This window comes from Uloborus diversus, chromosome 7 (assembly GCF_026930045.1).
Source record: "Uloborus diversus isolate 005 chromosome 7, Udiv.v.3.1, whole genome shotgun sequence".
Taxonomy (NCBI): Eukaryota; Metazoa; Arthropoda; class Arachnida; order Araneae; family Uloboridae; genus Uloborus; species Uloborus diversus.
Window position 1 is genome coordinate 25,968,357 of NC_072737.1, and position 24,864 is coordinate 25,993,220.

Consider the following 24,864-nt stretch of genomic DNA (forward strand, 5'->3'; position numbering starts at 1 on the left):
AGATACATACGCACATACGCACATACATACAGACGTCACGAGAAAAGTCGTTGTAATTACCTCGGTGATGGTCAAAATGGATATTTCGCGTGTCTATACATTCTTAGGCACTTTTCCGCATGTGGTCGAATCGAAAAAAAAACTCAACATTCATTTGGGGGTGAGCAAAATGGAAATTAACGGCGATTTTTGAGTGAAAATTTTTTCGCGAATACAATACTTCCTTTTTTGTAAAAGGAAGTAAAAAAAGGGCCAAATTTTCAACTTTTTATCTCAAACAACAATTCGAGTTTTTCAAAAAAAAAAAATTGTTTTTTTCTTTTTTTTCCCTGACGTTTAAACAGTTTTGTAAATCAATGCATGTGAATATCTTATTTTTTACTTTCTTTGTGGTTTTTCAACACTCAATACTTTTTTTTTTTTTTTTTTGAAAAAAAAAGGCATCTATCTCCTCAATTATTCTGATTGTTACTGGTATGGAAGCCAGAAAATAAATAAATAACTAAAGAAAGAGATCGGGGCAGATAGAAAGGAAGGAGCATGGGGGGGGGGGGGGGTCATGACCCCAAAACCAACCTCCCTCTAAACCATCACATTATGTCAATCAAACATTGTATGAGTAAAATGCAAATAATTTCAATATTTTTTTCAATTCATTAATCATTTTTGATAGTAAATATTTGTAAACACCACTTTTTTTCATTGCTTACGAAATTTATAAATAACGTGAAAAACCTGGTATAGGTCTTTATTCCTAGCCGTTGTGGTGTTTTTTATTGATATCCAAGCAGTTTCAGTAATGTTTCGTACCCAAAACCGTAGCTTCGTTCATAGGTGGGGTGTGGGGGTGTCATCAAATGATGTTCCCTCCAATTTTTCTGAAAGTATATACTATCAGTAATCCATTACGCTTAATATGTGTGTGCGATCATATATAATATGAAATTTTTTTGAAGCTTGAGGTTCGCTATGTGTCCAAAAGAATATGAGAGTACACGGCGTATATGGAGCCCCTACGGGAACACCACTGGGTGTCATCCTTTAACATGACCCCCCACCCCGCACCAAATGCTACCCTGTATCCGCGTCCCTGAGAGAGAGACCTACGGGAACACCACTGGGTGTCATCCTTTAACATGACCCCCCACCCCGCACCAAATGCTACCCTGTATCCGTCCCTGAGAGAGAGACTCTAATATAAAACAAGCGAAGGATTTAAGGTACATTAAATTACACATAAATGTTACTACTTGTAGATAAAAGAAGCCAAGTTATTAGTTTTACAAATTGGGAAAGCATATAATTGTAAAATGCCTTGACGCGAAAATGCTTTCGATTTCATCAATTAAGCCAATACTTATCCAGCATCGTCAATCGTATTGCAAAAACCGCCAATTAGAAACTAAGACTTAACCAATGAAACTGCCTTTTTTCGTCGCACAATGAACACGAGACTGGATTGGTCAAAAATTTCGCAACTAAGTCAGTTAACGGAGCATGACTGTAGTTTTCTAGATATACGTTAACTTAGCTTTATCGCTGGCAGAAACAATTGCATAAAACGGCTAGTGTTTGTTATATTTGTTGTAAGAAAGGAAGCCTATAAGTAAGTAAGTTAATTTTTCTTGTAACGTTTCTTTATTGTGTGTGCATTGTAATTAAAAGTGAGGAAAATCAAAATCAATGTTTACCTGGATAGTGATTGATGAGAACTAAGGGTAATGCTGATTAATAGCTCCCAAAATGATAAAATCAACTACTCCATCCTACTGCCACACCCACATTGCAGTCTACTTCCCTCATCATCGTTAAGTTTTCTAGATTTGTACAAAAAAATAAATAAGTAAATAAATAAAAAAAATAAACATATTTGCTGTTGACAAATTATGAGAAAATGGAAATATCTTTGAGTACTTTTACTGGTTCCATTTTATTTATTTTGCATGCTAGCATGATTTCTACTCTTTACTCAGTATTTTCCTCGAATGAACAAAAGATATACTTTTATGTTAAAAATATACATCGCAAATATACGGTGGTATAACAAATCTTGCAAATAATTGCAAACACGTGTTTCCATGATGAAAGGCACCACTTTTTCCATACAAAAAGAAGTTACCAAATAGATATAAGATTATTTAAGTGTCGCAACAAGGCCAATTAAAAACTGCTTGGTAGTCCTTCTGTTTTTATTATTTTAACTGTTTGGTATCGATGCTTTCTTCGTTATATTTTTCTTTTCACTCACTCCTTTCAAAAAACGTCATAACTCAAAAATTAGCTATTTTGGAAGTCATAATTGGATTCAGGGAATCTTTTTACATGAGAATCAGTAAGAATAACGCCAGAAGATTTTTCAAAGTATTTTTTTGTCTCTCAGTGAAATTTGTTTCTTTTTCCAAGGTAAAGAAAAAAATCAGATATAACTAGGTGGCTAGCGCCCCAAGCTTGATATCTCTTGCCAACATCCGCTCACCTGACACGACATCCTTCCATTTTAGTAGGCGTGGCTTTAACAACATGCTAATTTAGAAAATATTTTGTCTGCAAATTGATTTCTGACTTAAATTCCTTCGTATGTTGTAAATATATAATTCATTAAAATAGTTTTGTTTAGTAGAAAAAAAATATAATTTTGAAATTAATTATGGTAATTGCTTCTTAGTTACAAAGAATGTGCCTGATTACATATGTCTTGAGGGATATAAAGATTTCTCTCTTTACCACTAAATAAAGGTTAATTTATTTGAAGTATAACTAATGAATAATTCAAATTAATAATAGCTGAAAAATAAGGAAAAATAAAATACAACTCTCAAAATCCGTTCCGTTAATTCGCTAACTGATGGAGCCGATACAGACATTCCAGTCTGTAGGTTCTTGAATACTTAAGGCATACCAATGACCAAACAGAAATAAAGCTGTTTTTTCGTCTACTTAAGAGGATTAGAGATCCACTTTAGATGATTCTAATAGAGATAAGAAGTTATCATTGACAAGGAACTAAAATAAAGACCCGATTTCTGACCTGAAGTTAAAAAGAAATTCCAAGTTAGAGCAACTCCAAGTTCAACCATCAAACTATCACCAAACAGGCGATTAGTTCGTTCAAATGTAGAAACAATTTTCACCTGTTTTACCTTGACGGGTAATATTCTAGCATGCATAGTAAAAATGATCCTAATAGTAACAGTAATGATAAATGTAATAGTAATAATAACAACATCTTTACTAATAATAAAGCTGAAAGTCTCTCTGTCCGGAGGATGTCTGGATCTCTACGCGCATAGCGCATAGACCGTTTAGCCGATTTTTTTGAAATTTGGCCCAAAGTTAGTTTGTAGCATGGGGGTGTGCACCTTAAACCGATTTTTCGAAAATTCAATTATGTTCTTTTTCCATTCCAATTTTTAGAACACAAATATCATAGCATGGACGAGTAAATTACGAAATTATCATAACGTGGAACCTGGGCACAAGTCAATTGGCGAGATACGAAATTATCATAACGTGGAACCGTAACATGGGTACAAGCCAATTGGCGAGAAAATTCACCATACATTATTTGTAAATATACAGGCGAACCAAAATACCTTTTAATTTTTCTATTACGGGCAAAGCCGTGCGGGTACCACTAGTAGGTAATAAAATAGCGATCACAATAATAATACAATTAGTACTGCAATCAAGAATAATAAAATTTAAAGTAATAAGAATAAGATAAGTTACAGTAAAAGTGGTAAAATACGAATTTTAAACTTTAAGAACAACGATCCCAACAATTCTAATAACAGCCGAATAATTCATTTCATTCGAATTGTATGAATTTCCCAAACAAGCCTGTCCAGTATTAAAATCAGAGTATTTTGGATTTTATTTGTTACATTCTGGACTCATGAAATATTTTCTTACTTCAGAAATGGAAGTCGAACAATGCATGAAACAAATATTTCTTCTTTTAGCACATCACTGAATTTGCTGCCTACTTGTACGATTCAGTCATCTTATATGCAGAAGCTCTAGCAGCCACACTAGAAGAAAATGTTGACCCAAAGAATGGATCATATATCATTCAGAAAGTTATTTCCCGTGGCATTTACAGAAGTAAGTTACATTTTTTAATAATGGTATTTACTCTCACAGTAAACCTTTGTAAGTTATCCTTGGTTCCAATGTGCATGTCATTAGGGGTACTCTTTATTAATCTTTACTAATAATAAAACTGAAAGTCTACCTGGATCTCTGTCGGTCGGGATGTCTGTGACGCGCATAGCGCCTAGACCGTTCGGCCAATTTTCATGAAATTTGGCAGAAAGTTAGTTTGCAGCTCGGGGGTGTGCACCTCGAAGCGATATTTCGAAAATTATATTTTGTTCTCTTTCTATTCCAATTTTAAGAAAATTTTACCGAGCAAATTATCACAACGTGGAATAGTAAATTACGGAATTATCATAACCTAAAACAGTAACATAGGTGAGCCATTTAATATAGCAAATTGGCGAGAAATTCATCATCCATTATTTGTAAGCATACAGGTGAACCAAATGTCCTTTTAGTTTTTTACTACGGACAAAACCGTGCGGGTACCACTAGTACTAAATATAAATACAGGGTATCCCATCTTATGCTTATACAGAGTCCACGAGGTTTTTTTTCTATTATCAAACATGACTTTGTACAGTAGATTATGGGCACTAGATCTCATACTGTATGTATGGGTACTAGAGAAAAGGTTCATAGTTCATACTGTAGAAGTAACGTAACTTGACTGTCAATCTCGTGTAGTTCAATATGCAAAGAAACATGGCAAAACACATTTTTTTACCCCCCCCCCCCCCCCCGTGTAACGATATCGACAAAATGGATAGTGAGGAATTACTAACCAATCTTCCAAAGACAACCATTGGAAAACTATAAGCCTTGAGCTTTTTAATTCAATTATCTTGCTTAAAAGTTACATATGAGGTAGTGAGAAGCAAAGGGATGCAAGTGGCAAAAATAAAAAATTGAGATAACCAGTACCGCATGATTCAGAAAAAAAAAATCAATGAAAGCCTACCTAGGACGTAATCCGCGTTTTACTCAAAGTTTGAAAATGTCCACTTACATCCCTTTGCTGCTCACTGCCTCATTTGTCTTTATTTTCCAAATACCTTTATGAATATTTTCCTTTTGGTTCTTGATTCAAATTTTATCTGCATTGAATACTCTTTCAAACATATTTCCTCAAACAGCGGGAAAAAAAGATTTCATAGAAATTCTTACCACGGCACACATTTGCCCCTTAAGACTGGGGTTATTACCCCAGAGCATTTACCTCATTTTTACCTTATTTCATTTTCAAAGGAAACTGTAGAATATTACACAAGGTCATAAAGTCATAATAACAAGGTAAAACTTTGATAAAACTAGGATGCATCCATTTTATAATTTCTAGTGAGTGGTTTAAAATCTATAGAAAAGCCTTAAATGATAAAGAAATAAAGTACTTATTTCAGGAAATGGGGAGAATCTCGAAACAAAGTTGAATTTTGCTGAAACTATTACGCTTTTACCCCACCTCACCATATTTCTTTTCTAAAGAAACTTTAGATGGTTCAATAATACACAAGGTCATAATATCAAAGAGGAACTTTGATAAAACCATAATGCAAAAATTTTTTAATTTCTAGTGAATGATTTAAAATATATGGAAACAGCTTTAAATTTTAATGCAAGGAAGTACTTATTTTAAAATATGGATAGCCTCTAAAAACAAAGCTGAATTTTGCACAAAATGGTACTCATTTACCCCACTTCACCCTCTTTCACTTCAAAAGAAACTGTAAGAGGTACAATACAACAAAAGGTCCGAATATCAAGGTAAAACTATGATAAAAACAGCAATGCATGCTTAAAAAATATATATATTGTGAATGGTTTAAAACCCATAGAAACAGCCTTAACTGAAAAGAAAGTACCAAAAAAAAAAAAAAAAAAGAACTTCACCTTATTTCAATTAAAAAAAATGTAGAAGGTTCAAAATACTACACAAGGTTGTAATATCAGTTATCTATTTTTTTTTCTTTTTCAAAAACCGTTGGCAATACTGTACAGGTAACGGAACAACATTTGTATCATAACAGCATAATACAGGCAAAGATGATAATCTAAAGATATACGGAGGTGAAATTTATATTTCGTATCAGAGGTGTTGAAAGCTACAAAGAACAAGAACCACTATTTCTTTAGTTTCTAATGCTTTTCCTGTTTTACGATAACAATAAAATTTTTGACGTTCGAAAAGAGTTTGTTGCTTTTCGATCTACACAGTTTAAAAGGTTATTTTCTCAAACTCTTCCGCACAATGATTTTATCTGATGCTTCCTTCCTTTTACGAGTAATCTTTATAGCTGGTTTTATTGCCAATTTTTCCTCTTATCAGACGCCACACGAAAATTTCATTTTCTTCCTATTGCTGACATTTATTTTAATGTATTATGCGATTGGAAGTATTAGAAAAATATATGTTCTTTCGATCGTGCAGTAAAACAAAAACTAATAAAATTCGATTCGAATTTTGCATAATGTAACGCATCTTGTTTAGTAAAAGTACTAAAAGTCGGCTTTGGCATGTTTTCCTCTCCGAAATTATATACTTAGTTTGTAAAAATAACCGTGTTTTATATTCCAACTCTTGATTCAGTGCTTATTGCTTTGTGGTGTGACCTGATTCCAGTTTGCTGGAACTTTTTTTAAAAATATGAGATTTCATTTGGAGTAAAAACCCAATTGTTGCACGGATGCTTAAATTCTTTGTGAATATAAAGGAAGAAAGTTTGGGTTGACTTAATCGCACTTATTTTTTTCTTTGTAAGGACTTGGTTCTAAATTGAGAACTTCAAGTAGTAACAAAAACGTTAATTCCAAATTAAAGAACCTTACTTTGCCTCATCTTAATAATGAACTAAAACAGTAGTTCTCGCCGAACTTTGACTCCAACATGCTTTAAGTAATTTTTCATAATTTATTTATTTCTTTTTTTTTTTTTTTTTTTTTTTTAACTGATTCCCATTTATGGGAATTCGCATTTAGGTCATTCAAGATTTCATCCAATCAATGAAAAGATTTTTTTGTGAATCTGGAGTCCAAATGTCTCAAAAATTTTTTCAATTATTTAAAATTTTTAACGCCCTTCATCAGCTTTATGTAGCAGTAAAATGAAACTCATTGCAAAAGCGATAGCTAATTCTCCTTGGAAGAAGTTAAGCTGTGTGATTGAAAAACAAATATGCAATACTATTTTCCAAGAGAAATACCACTACTATTGAACTCTGCTCTAAATTCCGCGGCATATGGCACTTCACTTAGTTGACACAACGATAAAGCATTAAGCTAATGAAATGACAGTTTCTTTTAATGTACCTAAAGTGCGGCTGCAAACCCCATATAAATTTAGAAAAGCGTTTAATAAAAGTGAATCATTATAAGGAATTGTGAGGCATTCAAGTATGTGTGATGGATTTTGTAATAGTATTTCTGTTCACATATGAACGTCCAGCTTGAAAGTAAACTTCAAATGCGGTCGTTTTCAAAATTTTAAAAGTATTTTTTTCTGAAAGAGCAGGCTTAAAAGCATAGGATCTGACTATTTTTAAAATAATTTGTTTAAGTTTAATATTTTTAAAAAAGTAACTTCAATCGGTGCGCTCTCATTGTTTACGCTTCTCCCGACGACATCACAAATGATGAAATGCGATTCAGTGTTGCCATTCACGATCCAAAATATGTAATTCGCATCTTTACTCACGCGAATTTGCAACGATAGGGTTGATAGCAAGCGTAGAGCGCAATTATTTAATTCGCTTCTTGATTATCATAACGGGGAAACTTGGTAGAAAAATGCGCCGAAGTCCATCATTTGTGACGTCATCAAGACTACGCCTTGTTTGAAAAATCGGAGAGTTAAAAATTTAATTAAAAAATAACTGTTGGGAAAATGAAAGTATTTTCTGGGTCCATGTTATTATTATTATTTTTTTTTTTTTTTTGGCTTATTCTATCAATTTCCGTGACTAAAAGAACTACTTTTGACTGAAAGAAACAACCCCATTCAGATATTTACTAAGAGAAAATTAGAGATTTATTAAGATTCACCAAATAATTTAAAAAAGGGTAAGTGGATTTTTTTTGTGTCTGTTGTTTTCTCTATATAATTCTATCTCCACTAATAGCTTTGATGAAGTGATATAATTTTAATGTATGGTTTCTTTTCGCTCGAAAGATCAAAAAGGGGACATCTCCCTTCCATAGCGCTGCTCTTTTTTTTTTTTCGGTTGAATTTTGAACAGTTAAAAAACACAGCATTAGCACCTGAAAGTAAATTTAATGCTTACATAAAAAAGGAATCAAAATTATATTTGCATCGAATAATTTGTGGCAAACGGAACTGTAGAGGAAAATCTGCTCTTTTTTTTCGATTAAGTATTTGGTTTTGCTAATGATCCTTTTTTGATCAGTTCAAATTTTTTAGCACCAATGCTTACCAGACTAAACCATCAAATGATACTTCTTTTTTATTTTCGTGAGTGCAATAAAACATTATGTCGTTTCAGCCATGTGCATCAATTTTTTCATATCTTCATGCATTATTCCTTGTGTTAGTAATTTTTCGAATGTGGGCTCTTCTTCTGATCACCCAATACATTAAATCTTCCTGAACTACATTAAGTCTTCCCGTGCAACTTGCCCTAGATGCATATGTGCGGGATCGTCGTGAGGTCAAAAAAGTAAGGATTCCCTCCTCACTCCTTCCCACAGAAGCGACGCCACTTGTTTAAGTAAAAAAGAATTGAACCCTGTGAGGAATAGCAATATCACGTATACTTTAGTCCAGATTATACTTTACTATTTTTAGCTAATGCATTAAGTATTTCTTTTAGGTGTTTAATAAATGACAATGCTTTGACTGCGTGGCCTTTGAGTTTCATACGTTGTTTAAAAATGTATTTACGGAATTTAAAATTTATAACTGCCATTTCACAAGAAGTTTGAAATTTAAAATAATATCACAGGTCACGGATTAATAAAATAGAGGGTTTCAATATCGTATATATATATTTCCTTTTACAGGTTCTTTGAAATTTACGTTGGAGTATTTTTGTTCGTTCAAAAAAGTGAAAAAAAAAAAAAAAAAAAAAAAAAACGAGCTGAAGTGTGCATCACATGACTTCCTTTTACGCTACTTTAATGATAATAGTGCTTTGGACTTGGTGTAAGCAAGGAAACACTTCAAATATTTTCACCCCATGTTTGTTGCGAACCAAAGCAAAAAAAAAAAAAAAAACGTTTTATACAGATTAATTTTCCCAATATTGAACATTTTGATGTAATTCAATGGTTAACTTTCTAAGTATCGCCAAGAATGGCCAAATTAAAACCAGTTTTACAAAAAAAAAAAACCTCCAAATTTGTCGCCAAGTTGGCGACTAGCTTGGCGATATATCGCCAAGTGTTTGCCGAATTATAACACCACTTGGGTTTGCATTGAAATTGACAATGATTTCCCCCCCAAAAAGGTGTAAAAGACGCCCTTTGGAGCATCCGAATGCAACCAAAAAGATAGGTGCACAATTAGATTCCACAAGGGAGTCTACGTACCAAATTTCAACTTTCTTGGACATACCGTTCTTGAGTTATGGGACATACATACGCACATACATACGTACATACAGACGTCACGAGAAAACTCGTTGTAATTAATTCGGGCATCGTCCAAATGGATATTTCGGTTGCCTATACGTTCTTAGGCGTATATCCACGTGCGATTGGGTTGAAAAAAAACTCAATATTCATTCGAGGGCGAGCAGAATGGAAATGAAGGCCGATTTTCGAGTGAATTTTTTTTTCACGAATACAATACTTCCTTTTTGGTAAAAAGAAGTAATAACGATTCAAAAGTGTAAGGATAATTTAAAAACGTTCAGATATTCAAAGAGTTGGTTCTACATCTAATAAGGAACATCATTCCCAGAGCCTAAAACTGTAGTGAAGGTAATAAAATATCTTTTAGTTTTAAATGGAAAAATATTCATCCATCACATTAATAATTTAAAGGGTAAAGAAATTGATGATCTTAGATTGGAGTCTCTTGGCTATAAAATTTCCATATTATAACGAGATAGGTAAAAAAGTTCAGAAACGGATGGTTATTTGTCAATGGGCAATAAAAGGGAACAGTGAATATAACATGAAATAAATTACATTCACAAATCTTTGTTCATTTTCTTTTAAACGCATTAAATAAACCTGACAGTTATTTCAGTAATATAATTTATGATACCACATGATGTAATTTTGAAGTGTTCAAATGCCGCTTTAAACCAACAAGACAAGAAAATCTGCTTAAAGGAAAAATAAATTTTATGATTTGTTGGACGCGGGAAATAGGTTACTAGAATTTTCAGTGATTCATTTTTACACTAGAGCTACGGGAGGGCTCATTTTGTCCCGCATTCGTTGTATTCACGAAAAAAATTTCACTCAAAAATCGACCTTAATTTGCATTTTGCTCACCCCCGAATGAATGTTGAGGTTTTTTTTTTTTTTTTTTGACTCGACCACACGTGGATAAGTGCCTAAGAACGTATAGACATGCGAAATATCCATTTTGACGATTCCTGAGTTAATTACAACGAGTTTTCTCGTGACGTCTATTGTACGCATGTATGTGCGTATATGTGTCGCATAACTCAAGAACGGAATGTCCTCGAAAGTTGAAATTTAGTACGAAGACTCCTAGTCTGGTCTAGTTGTGCAACTCCCCTTTTGATTGCATTCGGGTGTTTCTGAGGGGGGTCTTTTGCTCTTTTTTGGGGGGAAATCATTGTTGATTTCGATGTAAACTCAATGTGGCGGACACTTGGCGTTATATCGCCAGTCGTTTGGTAGCCAAGTTGGCGACAAATGTGGCGAGTTTTTTTTAATCTGGTTTCAATTTGGCCACTGTTGGTGATATTTAGAAAGTAAACTATTGAATGACATTAAAACTGCCAATAATGTGAAAATGACATTAAATTGGAAGTAAAAGGAAGTCATGTGATGCACACATCAGCTCGTTTCCTGTAAAAAACCATAAGTTGGCGCAATGGAACATCTGTACTATTGAAAATGCTTTGTTTTTATTTGAAGTAATAGGTATATAACAAATGTATTTTGTTCAATGATTTGTACTCTAGAAAATAAATTAATTAAATACTATTTTTACGTCCCCCTAAAATATCGAACTGCTTGGTATTCGAAAGGAAATTCTTAACCAAGAACATTGAAGGACTTTTTAAAAACAGAAGCATGTTGTAACAGCTAGATTCTTTTCTTTTTATCGGGAAATATGGAAGCATTAAAAACAAGAATGCTTAAAATTATGAAAGCTTGAAAATGTTATTTTTGCAATGAATGGTGAAACAACTCCTTAAGTTTCAGTCTTCTACTGCTATATCTACATGAGAAACTAGAAATATTTTTTAATATTTTTTTCTCAACATAAATGCAACTGTGTATCGTTCCGCCACTGTCTTCTAAGTCGAATTTAAAATGTAATTATTTGTTTTACAGTTGGTGACTTGCTTGATTTTACTAATATTTTGCAAGCCTTTTCAGTAAAATTTCAGAAAAATCCTTCAATCGTGCCGTATAGTATTTTAACATTCATCATTGATCTTTTATAAATTGTTGGTTTGAATTAAAACGTATTCGTTCGTTTTACGTTTCGATGAAGTTAATGGTACTGATTGAACTCAGATAGTGATTGAAAATTACTCACTAAAAGTTCAAATCTATTGACTGGAGATTGTATCTAAATAGCTATCTCAAAGCGAAATTCATTAAACCATCCATCTGTATGATTAATGATACGACAGAACTCCAATTACATTCTCCTGTTACTTGAGTAAATGAAGAATTGCTTTTTTAAAAAGATGATTTAATGATTGCACTAACGAGTGATTAAATAGTGAATAGTTTTATCATTATCGAAGACTGAGTATTGAAGTCCATTTGGAATAGTGACGAAAACTGCACAGGAAATGAATTCAGAGTAGTATTATAGATAATTTAAAATTATTTCCACCAATACTTAGTATTTTCTCAATTATTACTAACGAGTCATTATACTAACAAGTAATGAAATTTGGAAATAGTTTTATCGTTTTCGAAGGTTGAGCATTGAAGTCAATTTGGAAAAGTGACGAGAATTGCACAGGAAATGTATTCAGAGGAGTATTATAGATAATTTCATCTAAGACTATTTCCACCAATACTTAATATTTTTTCAATTATTACTAACGAGTCGTTATAATAACAAGTAATGAAATTTGGGAATAGTTTTCTCGTTTTCGAAGGTTGAGCATTGAAATCAATTTGGAAAAGTGACGAGAATTGCACAGGAAATGTATCCAGAGGCGTATTATAGATAATTTCATTTCAGACTATTTCCACACATATTTAATTTTTTTTTCAATTATTACGAATGAGTAGCTATACTAACAAGTGATGAAATTAGTGAATTGTTTTCTCGTTTTCAAAGGTTGAGCATTGAAGTCAATTTGGAAAAGTGACGAGAATTACACAGGAAATGTATTCGGAGGAATATTATAGATAATTTCATTTCAGACTATTTCCACACATATTTAATATTTTTTCAATTATTACTAACGAGTGGCTATACTAACAAGTGATGAAATTTGGGAATTGTTTTCTCGTTTTCAAAGGTTGAGCATTGAAGTCAATTTGGAAAAGTGACGAGAATTACACAGGAAATGTATTCGGAGGAATATTATAGATAATTTCATTTCAGACTATTTCCACACATATTTAATATTTTTTCAATTATTACTAACGAGTGGCTATACTAACAAGTGATGAAATTTGGGAATTGTTTTCTCGTTTTCGGAGGTTGAGCATTGAAGTCCATTTGGAAAAGTGACGAGAATCGCACAGTAAATGTATTCAGAGGAGTACTATAGATAATTTAATTTGAGACTATTTCTATCAATACTTAATATTTTTTCAATTATTACTAACGAGTCTTTATACTAACAAGTGATGAAATTTGGGAATAGTTTTCTCGTTTTCGAAGGTTCCGCATTGAAGTCTATTTGGGAAAGTGGCCAGAATTGTACAGGAAATGTATTCAGAGGAGTATTGTAGATAATTTCATCTAAGACTACTTCCACGAATACTTAATATTTTTTCAATTATTACTAACGAGCCGTTATAGTAACAAGTAATGAAATTCGGGAATAGTTTTCTCGTTTTCGAAGGTTGAGCATTGAAGTCCGCTTGGAAAAGTGACGAGAATTGCACATAAAATGTAAGTAGATGAGCATTGAAAAAATAAATCATTTGAAGGTGTTCTCGATATTATTATTTTTTTTTTTTTTTTCAAATTTAACTTACGAGTGATTATACTAACGCGTGACTACATTTAGGACATGTGACTACATATTTTTTTTCTCGTTATCGAAGATTGAGCATAAAATCCATTTGGAGAAGTGACGAGGATCACACATGAAATGCACGTAGAGAAGTGTTTTAGATTATTTAGTTTTAGCCCATTTAACCTTTTTTTTTCAATGAATACTAACGAGTGATTAAAGTTAGGATTTTTATCTCGTTATCGAAGATTGAGCATTGGTCCATTTAGAAAAGTGACGAGGATTACACAGGAAAAGCGCGTAGAGAAGTATTTTAGAGAAGTTCGTTTTAGACTAATTTAGTTTTAGCATATGTTTACTTTTTTCCCAATGAATACTAACGAGTGATAAAAGTTGGGATTTTTTTTTCGTTATAAAAGATTGAGCATTGAAGTCCTTTTGTAAGAGTGACCAGGATTAAACAGGAAGTGCATGTAGAGAAGTGTTTTATATAATTTATTTTTAGCCTATTTTTACTTTTTATTTCAATTAATACTAACGATTGATTAAAATTTGAATTTTTTTTCCTCGGGGGTAATCGAAGATTGAGCTTTGAAGTCCATTTGGAGAAATGATGAGAATTAAAAAGTAACTCATTTAGAGGAGTATTTCAGATATTTCAAATTTAGCCTATTTTTTCCATTGTTTTTCAATTATTATTAAAGAGTGATTATTGATTATATTAACGAGTGGTTGAAGTTAGGATTTTTTTTTTCTCGTTATCAAATATTAAGCCGAGGAATCCCTTTTAAGAAGTGAGGAGGATAGCACAGTAAATGCATGAAGAAACGTATTTTAAACAAGTTTGTTTTAAACTATTTTTAACCTTTTCTTTATTCATTCCTTACTAAAGAGTGATTAAATGAGTAATGGATTATATAGTAAATATTTACTATTAAAATTTTTGAAAGATAAAACAAATGAAAGGAAAATAAAAAATGGAGTAGTTTTGAGATGCAAATAAGCCAAATTCGTGAGCTTATCACATTTGAACGAGGTATTGGTAAAAGGTCAGGAAAACAAGGAAGTTGAGCTTTACAAAATTTAATTTAAAACAGATTAGAGAAGGCTATTAACGGATTTTTTTTTTGAACGAAGAAGCTGCTATACATGTCTTGAGAGATTAAATCATTTAAAAAAATCAACGTCTGGTAAAAAACAGGGAGGTGTTTAAATTTCCTGTGTTCACAAACGGCAAAACTTCTTCCACTTTTGAATTAGTTAAGCTCACAAATTCAAGGCCTAGCACATATATTTGTGTCAGTGAGTCAATTTTCGGCTCACTTCTAACACATGCTTATTTGTTTAATTTTTAATATAATTTACAATAGTCGGTAATTTGAAAAGTCTTTACCATTCAGTACATGAAATACACGCAATTATATGACATTTTATGAAATTTTGATTTCAAGGAAGAAAAAAAAAACAACAATTTTATTATAACTAGTAATTTTTACAAACGGTTAAACTTACTATATCATGTCTCGTTACCGAAGATTGAGCACTGAAGACGAGGGAGACGAGGTGAAGATTTCCCAAGAAATGTATTTGAATCGATTACATCAGAAAAGGCGTAAGTCCTACGAAATCAATAGACTTATGCTCTTTGTCAATAAATCGATTCATTTAGAGAATTAGTTTGGATAATTTCATTTTAGCTAAATTTTACCTTCAATATTTTGTTTCTATTTGCAGTGCTTAAGACAAGATATTTTGCAAGCGGAACAAAACTCTGTAAACATTTGTAACATAAAATGCAATACCTCGTCTTTTAGCGTCTGACAATTCGTTTCCACCTCAGATTCAGCGCTTAAGTCCATTTATTCCCTGACAATTTTAGATCTCTTAGTTTAATTTTCTCAGCCTATCTGAAAAAATATTTTATTAGATTAATATTGCATAATACATTTTATTATATTAAGTTGATAGTATATTACAGGGTTTGTCCGGAAAGTAATGAGCCTCATTTTTTAAAAAATACTTTTAATGATCAGATTCTTACAAATACTTAAAAATCTTCAAAGTACGACCCTTCTGCGTCGATACACTTTTGCCAGCGCGATTTCCATGAATTGAAGGCTTCCTGGAAGTCCTCGACCGATAAGCTCTTTAGAAGTGACGTCGTAGTAGACTGGATGGTTTCCATGGTGTCCCAATGTTTCCCCTTCAGCTCTCGTTTCAGTTTGGGAAACAAAAAAAAGTCGGGCGGGGCCAATTCGGGACTGTAGGATGGCTGGGGAAGCGCGTCGACGCGAATTTTGGTCAAGTAGGAGGTCACAACAAAGCTGGTGTGAGACGGTGCATTGTCATGATGGAGTTTCCAACAATTTTTGATCTCCTTTCGGACGCGGGTGACGCGGTTATTCAGCCGTTGAAGCACTTCTTTGTAGAACTGACCCGTAAAGTCTTGCCAGGTGGGACGAACTCGTGATGCACTACTCCTTTAACATCGAAGAAGACAATGAGCATTGATTTCACGCGTGACTTGCTCATTCGAGCTTTTTTCTGGCGAGGCGACGCCGTGGTGTGCCATTCCGCACTCTGTCTTTTCGTTTCTGGGTCGTACTCAAATATCCATGACTCATCTCCAGTGATGACGTTGTCCAAAAAAATAGGGTTGTCCCTACACATTTTTTTCATCTCCTTGGAGACTTCCAAGCGATGCGTTTTTTTGAGCATCGGTCAAAACTTTGGGCACAAGTTTTGCGCAAATCTTTCGCATGCCCAATTCTTCCGACACAATCTCATGGACAATTATTTTCGGCAAGTTCAACGAGTCTGACAACAAACGAACACTCATTCGGCGGTCTGAGTTCAACAATTCGCGCACACAACTCACATTGTTGTCCGTTTTCGAGGTTGAAGGGCGTCCAGACCGGGCCTCGTCGGTGACATCCTCACGACCCTCTTTGAAAGCTTTGTGCCACTTTTTTGCCTGCGAATAGAACATGCAAGCCTCCCCGTAACCCTCCTGAAGCATATCGAAGGTTTCCTTGGCAGTTTTGTTCACTTTGACACAAAATTTTATCGCGTAGCGTTGTTCAATCGTTCTTTCCATTTTTAGTATGACAAGGGCGCGAAACAGGGGTCTCCTTAAAATGACGTCCTCACCGTTTCAGAGCTCGGAGGCGACTGAGGCATGGCTCGCTGGAAAGCTTAGGGTTCCCCCCACCACTTACTTCCAAGCGGTCGCGCCGCTCGGCGGTGTACGGTCGCGTCACAATAAAATAAGGCTCATTACTTTCCGGACAAACCCTGTATATGTGAAAGAAACACAATTTTGGTCAATGAAGGCTACACAATGATAATATTGTAACAAAGTACTCAAAGGTAAAACAGAGGAGAAAGTGAAAGTAAATTATATTTTCTCCGAAAATACCACAAAGACGTAACCATGACAAAATGTATTCTCGAACTACGAATCTGGAACAGCATAATGTACATGTAAATTGTACTAAATTCGGGAAAATATGTACCACTCAATATGTTTCTTGGCTGTTGAACGTATAATGGTATATTTTGCTAATCTACATCTGACGGTCATTCGCTGTATTTTCTACGCCCTCTTAACAATATTTAAGGAATTATGCATTTAGGGTAACGGCACCAGTAACAGACAAGGGTCCAGTAAGAGACAGTCCTAAGTTTGGATTTAATTAACAAGAATTTTAGGCGGGTAAAACTGATGTTACTGTGGCCCAGGAATACGGTGCAACCATCTAATGTTCTCAGAGTGAATTTCATGAGCCAGTTGGTATCAATAAGGCAATGGTGGAATGTTATGAACAGCCACCACGAGGTCAGTTGGTGTTTCATATTCATTTGAATTTAATTAGGCTTTAGTTCTAAAAATAAAGAACTTTTGCATATTTTGAAGAGAAAAGAGGAATTCTGTTCATTACCCATCCTTTCCTCATCCTATCTGTTACTGGATATCATCAGATTTTTCGGGGTCTGTTACTGGGGGGTCAGACATTTTTTCGAAATTGAGCAAATAAAACGGAATTAACTAATTCAGTGGATCCAGAAGCAAGCCAAACGTTAGATGAGATGTAGTTGCATGGGAGAAAAATAGTTTAAAAAGTCTAACTGCATTAAAAGGTTCAGAAAATTGATTTAACCTGAGAGCGATGTTTTAAGCATGTCTGTTACTGGTGCCGTTACCCTACAGCATATTTTACCCTTCTCCAAAACTTTTCCTGGACTTTATTTTATGTATAATTTAAGTAAAATTCCAATAGCTTAAAAAATATCATCATTCTGATGTACTAATAGTTTTTATGTATGGAAATGCTTCAAACAGAAAACGTATAACTTATAGTATATATATATATATATATATATATATATATATATATATATATATATATATATATATATATATATATATATATATATATATATATATATATATATATATATATATTCACTCCAAGTAAGGCCTTTTTTTTGACACAAACAAGTTTTATTGAGCCGTCACCTCTTCTGGACAGGAAGCAAAGCAAACTATTCTGGGTTCTATGCATGGCAGAGCTAGAGGCTAATCCATGAATGACTCATGCTGGTTTTGGGCAGAAAGCTTTATAAATCCTAGTTTCACTCTTCACTGCAGATTTTTGAGTCTTCTGGATGGATTACATAAAATGTCGGACAGAGGTGAAACTTTCAAAACTTCTCACAACAGAAATTTAAAAGGTGCATGTCCCCGTTTTTGGACGAATAGAAATTGTACTTTATTGTACGTCTGAATTAAACCTTTATTTTTTCTATAAAGTGGAAACCACATTATTAAACTAGTTTTCTCATGTAGTCGTACTTGAAATGTGAACAACAGTTGAGTTAAATTCGAAATTAAAGAATTTCTTCACGTAAAAAACCTGATACAGTTAGTTTAACTTGTTGTAAAAATGATTAGTTGTAATAAAATTGTTATTTTTTTTCTTCCTGAAAGTTAAAATAGCATGAACTGTCATATAATTGCGTGTATTTTATGTACTGAATGGTCAAGACACATTTCAAGTTTCTGATTATTGTAAATTATTTTCAAGATTAAAAATTAAATAAACAAGCGTTTGCAGTGAATCGGAAAAAAAGCTTACTCACAGAGATATAAGTCAGGGTTGTCTGTGATCCGAAATTTCCGGCATTTCTGAAAATTCTCTGTCGGGCAACATTCTAAAACTGAAAAGTTTTATTGAAAGAAAAAAAAAATAGAAAAGGTTTTTTTCAATTATTTTTGTATGCATATTTGAAGACACTTAATTCAGAAAATTTAACTTCAGTCCACTTTCCCCCTGATTTACGTGATAGTCCGTTAATTTGTGAACTTAATTAATGTAAAAGTGAAAGAAGCTCTGCCTTTTGTGCACTAAGAAAAAAAAAACACCTTGCTGTTTTTTTAAACAGCTTTCATCTAGCAGTCCCCGTCGACATATGGTTTTTAAAAATGATTTAGTTTCTCAAACCATGTATAGTAGGTTCCTCGTTTATAAAAAAAGAATCCGCTAATATAATATCTAATATTTTTAATTACATTTTGTAAAGCTCAACTTAAGTGTTTTCCTGACCTTTCACTAATACTTCGTTCAAATCTGCTGAGCTCACAAATTTGGCTTAATTGCTTCTCAAAATTACTCCATTTTTTATTCCTTATTATTTTAGTTTTTTCTTTCAAAAATTTTAACAGTAAATCAACATATAAATTGCAATTACCAATTTCCTTTAATTAAGCATATGTAATTTACATTTCATCTGAAGGGTAATGTGAATAATTGAAAGCACCCTACCCATCTTTGCCAAATATGTATTTACTATGCACGAAGCCATAAATTATAGAAGTCTGTAAAATATATGACGTGCAAAATTGATTTAGCTGAGACGCAAAGTTTTTCCTTCACCCCACTCCCCTCTTCCAAACTCTTTCTCGATGCAGGATGATGAATGTGATGAATGCTTAGTAAGTTTCTTTGGTGGGCTGGTTAGATGTCAATAAGATTAAAGTTTTCCAATTTTCAGCAAAGCGGCTTGTAGCGATTGACACGGATATGTGTAAATTATCATCTTAAGTGGGAAATAATGATAATTACATCACGCCATCTTGAGTATGATTTTAAATGGGCGTCAAAATGCCGATCCGAATTGGGTAAACGATGTCGATATTTTCGAAGCATCGATAATTCTGTTGAAGTACCAACAGTTGTTGTTCGTGTTTTAACCATGGAGATATAAAAGCAGATTGTTTAAACTTCGATGCAATTGCGGTTCATATTTTTCCGTTGTCAATTTCTTCCACTTGAACAAATGAAATTATAATTTTTGTCGGCATCAAGACTGTTTGTTTGCTTTGCTTTGTTGTGTCTTTATGTGCTATTCGTTTTGTGATTGTTCAAAGCGAATTATGAGATACCCTGCTTCGCTGCCAATTAAATTCGTGGTAGTTCTAAAACGAAATCCTGCATACAATTCGTCGCTACAAGGCGAATGGGCGTATTTCACTTTCAAGAAAAGTAAACTGGATGCAGTAAACGGGAAAGATTTCCAGTTTACTGTATCGCTTTGGAACCACAACCAAACTGAGGGACAGTAACTTTTTCACTATTTATTGTAGAGATACGCCCATTGGTCATATTATAAAATCGACTTTGGACATTTCTGTGGTGGTCATAACTCGTTTTTCGATTTTTTTTAAGGTACGCCCATTTGTCTTTTTAGCGAAGAATTATTCATACACTTAACATGGTATTAATAAACAGTTTTCTTGTTATCTCAAAAAGCTGAAAAGCTCTTTCAGTTTTTAATACAGTAGAACCTCTCAAAAAGAGACACTTAGGGGACCAGAAATTTTGTCCCTTAAATAGAGGTGTCCCTTCTTCGGAGGTATATGGAAATAGGCAGGCAGTATATTAACTCAGAATAATTTTGCAATAAACATAAACTATTATGATTTAAAATAAAATGCTGAAAATAATTCATGTATGCTGAATAAAATTCAAAATTTTACTAATTTTAAAATTTACTTTTTTAACATTCAAAATTTAATCAAAAATTTGGTAACAGTAAAGTTTTGTAATATATATGAATTATTTTGAAGTAATTTCTTACATGGACTTGTTTGATTTCATGCAGTTTAAAATTATGTACAGTATAAATTTCAATCAGTGTTCACATTTCAAATATTTTACCCAAAGCTATTCATGGGCCATTGACAATACATCGACTGTTAGCCCACTTTAATAAATTGCTGAGAAAGAAAAACATGCATGTAAGTTTTAGCAAGAATTTTACAATTCATCATATAAGTGCACGTTAATGTCAAACTTTTACCGGTTGAATTTAAGTTTCTTAAATTCCAGCAAATTTAATACTGTTGGGAATTCCAAATAATATTATGAATAATTCACGTTTATTTTGATAAATTTAGCTTTAATTAAATCCCTATTTTCTTTTATCTTGCAAAGTCACAAATGCTAATTTCAATGTATGTAACGTATTTCCCGATCTTAGACACGTGCGTGCCTTACGTCATGAAATGACGAAGTTCTTTTTCCATTTGATTGGCCGCCATTCTAACATCGGGAAATGCGCAATTCACATGCATGTCTTGAAATACATGCAAATGACTCTGACTGACTATATATGTTGCTTCTGTAGCTCAGTTGCTCTCTCTTTTAAGGCGCCGTATTTTAGTTGCATGGTCAGCCAAGTCGGCTGTTTGCCGTCATGCTCTCGATTAGGCCTTTGGTAATGGTAAACTATGTCTGCAAACCTTAAGTTCAAATTACTGAAACCTCGACAACATAAATTACTCTTTATTAGTCACATTACGAATTTATCAATAATGGTTTTGCATGTTTTACTAAATTATCTATGCTTCGAGAGAACTTATGTTGCAATTTCATATGTAAATAACTCGCCAAGGATATCACTGTATTATATCACCATGGAGGAAATAAAAAGAAATAATTTCAACAACAGGTATTGTTTTCTGAAAAGGACTCCAATTACACTCTGCAATTCAAAAGGGCACTAATTAAATTAGTCATCTGTGCGATAACTTCATTGATAAAACTTCACGGACAATAAATATTGGGTAGGGGTTTATGCATCAATTTTTGAAAGTTTTCTCTGTAACTGCCCCTTAAATAGAGTGTCCCTTATTCAGATTCAAATACATAGAGGTCCCAATTCAAAGGGACTGACCAGGAAAAATGTCCCTTAAATAGAGGTGTCCCTTAAAGGAGGTACAACTGTAATTAACGGCAAAAAACTGAACAGGTTTTTTTTTTAATTGCTTCAAGAAATTTAGTTTCGATTCGATAAAGACTGCTAATGTGAAAAATGTTTAATATTATATAGTTCTGATTTTGTTAAAGCAAAACCAAACTTCGTGTTCGCAGTATATAATTGTAGCCATTTCGACACCACAACCATTTCTCTTGAGAGAAAAGAGTAGAATTCCGAATTTACAATGGGGAATTGAACAGCAATTCTTATTTTTACTCTCTCTCTCTCTTTTTTTTTCTTTTTGAAACTGCATAGAGATTGCTGTTGTTAGAAGCATTCATAATTTTATAGCTTTGTTTTCGTAATACTTTTAGGAAATTAATTTAAGAAATCAATAGTTTAGTCTATTCCCAATTCGCGATGTAGATCTAACTAGCTTTTTTTATTGTTCGATGTTACAAAAATATATTTTTTAATCTGTATGTACAGTTGTGTCGTTAAATGTCTTCATTATTTTATAACTATGGTTTTGTGTTTCAAATTTAAATATAAAAATATGTCTTATTTTTAAATTCGTTTTATCTTAAGGGGTCTAAGGACCTTTAACCTTCAAAATTCTCGACTTTCTGGAAAAAATGTATGTTATGCATAATTTAATTCTGAACAATTTGATACCTTATTAATTACCATACGACAAAAACTTTTTAAGTTATCGTAAAAATGCGCAACTTTTCCCCATAGATATTTATGTTAACAGCAGTTGTTTAATCCTCTTTTTCTCAGTTGCCGGTTTCGCCAATTTCTCGTTTTGCGTGCATGATATCTCAGAAAATTTCTTATATATTTCCGTAAAACTTTTAGTGTATGTTTTCCAGGTATATTTTTATGATCTGAACCTAAATTTATTTATTTTTTTTAATTATTTATTTATTTGAAATTTTATAAGTTAATAAGAAAATTTTCCAAAATTTCGGCAAAAATCTTTCATTTTTAGTTACAATTTAGGTACAGATCACAAAAATGAACCAGACAAACATGCATGAAAAGTTTTGCGGAACTATATAACAAACTTTCTGAAATATCATGCACGCAAAACAAGAAACCGGCAACTGAGAAAATGAGGCTTAAACAGCTGCTGTTAACATAAATCTCTATGGGGAAAGTTTACGTATTTTTAGGATAACTTGAAAAGTTTTCTCGTATGGTAATAAATAAGGTATCAAATTGTTCAGAATTAAATTATACATAACATATATTTTTTTTCCCAGAAAATCGAAAACTCTGAAAGTTAAAGGTCCTTAGACCCAATAAAGACTTGAACAGCTCATTCATTTCTCTATTTCAAATTGAAAACTTAATAGCTTTTCTGATTTCTTATTCACACCAAGAAACATATTTTTAAGTTCATTGAGATTGCAATCGTCAAATTTACTCCACACTCTCTAATTTTTATTTCGCATTGCAAATATTTCCACAACGTATTTTTACACTTCTTTTTTCAACAAAATGCATTGCACCTAAGAAATACGAAGGTACTCATACCTTTATTCGCTCCAGGAAATGTATTTCTCTGTAGAAACGTTTCTTCCATTTCCCTGACATGTCTTCTTCTATTTGGTAGGTGTAACCGGTGCCTGGATGCATATTGACGAAAACGGAGACGTCGAAGGAAACTACACAGTCCTAGCTCTTCAGCCAGCTCCACATAACCTGTCACTAAAAGGATTTAGGGGAGAGAAAAATCTCTCGCATGTAATGTTACCCATGGCTAGGTTCCAATACGACGAACAATCCAACGAGCCGGTAAGACAGTCGAGATTTTTATCCATGGAAGTACCGATAATTTCTTAGCGTGAAAATCAATTGTGGTAGGATTTCCTTCCTTGTTGATGTATTTAAGCCTTTGCCTACAGTTAGAAAAATGGATTTATTTCTGTAAAATTAAAGTTTTCGCATTTAAAGACCGCAGTCAGGTTTTGATATATATTTTTTATTTTTTTTTCTTAAAAATTAAATTATTTTTTATTTTTTTTTATTTTTTTAAGTTGAGAGGGTTTTTTTTTAATTTTTTTGTAGACAACCTTGGACAGACAAACATCAGTATCAGCACACGTTTCTTTTTTAGCAGTTTTGCCATATTTTTTTAACTTTATTTTTATTATTTTTTTAGTTTTAAGCGTTTTTTTTCTTTTGAATTTTTTTGTTCTATACTCTATTGGGCAAATAAACATCAGTATCAGCACGTTTCTTTTTTTTCACTTTTGTCATCTATTTTTTTACTTTAAGTTTAAAGAAGGACTGAAAAGTAAAAACTTCCATTTGTTCCATTTGTATCACTCTAAACATAGAATTAGGTATTAAAATTTCGTTAATAATATCCATTCTCAAGCTATAAATCAAAATGATGGCGCTGAAGTTCAGAATTTGTAAGGGATGTGTCATAAATTAATTTGGTAAACTTTAAACTCGACAGTTTAGAAATAAATGCATTTTATTTCTAATCCATCATTTTTAAACGCGATGATTATTGATCTTGATAGAGATCGATAGTTGATGTGCCAAGGATGTGACAACCTTGACACAATTTATCGTCCGTAAGAGGCAAAGTTCAGCTTTTTTTAAAATGATGAAACAAGCATTACTTTGCTAGGTATATAAGACTAATTTAAAAACAAAACAAACTAAATAATGGATTTTAAATGCTAATAAAGCAACTAAATATTTTATAACTGGCTAATGATCTGTATGTGCTTGTTTATTGAAAATATTTAAATTTTAACTTTGTATGCATTTTAACACTTTCCGTGCATCATATTTAAAATCAATCATAACTGATTGTGATTGAAACTGATGAATGAGGGTTGTCTCCTGAGGGGATTCTTGTTCATAAAAGTCTTTTGGAATATGAATTTTAACACGTTCTGGCTGATAAAATGACATGAAACGAAGAGCTCTGGGGGAAGGACGAACCCCTAATCTCGTATGATATGCCCTTGCCCTTCGCAATCTTAATCATCATTACATTTTATTTATGTTTCTTATTTGATTAATTGCTTTTAATGAATGGCTGAAGGATGAAATTATGGTGGCTAGTGGAAAAATAACAATCATTTACGTTGATATATATTGAGATAGTAGGACTGATAATAGAGGCTTAAAAGTAATCTGGGAGCTAACCCCCACCCCCTGC

General features: G+C 32.8%; 1 protein-coding gene across 1 annotated transcript in view; it reads left to right on the top strand.

Annotated features, from left to right (window-relative positions):
• Positions 1 to 24,864, top strand: part of LOC129226340 (receptor-type guanylate cyclase Gyc76C-like) — a 150,647-nt gene that overhangs the window by 67,794 nt on the left and 57,989 nt on the right. Inside the window, 2 exon segments of the mRNA XM_054860942.1 lie at positions 3,963 to 4,104; positions 23,296 to 23,477. Coding sequence (XP_054716917.1) covers positions 3,963 to 4,104; positions 23,296 to 23,477 — 324 coding nt within the window.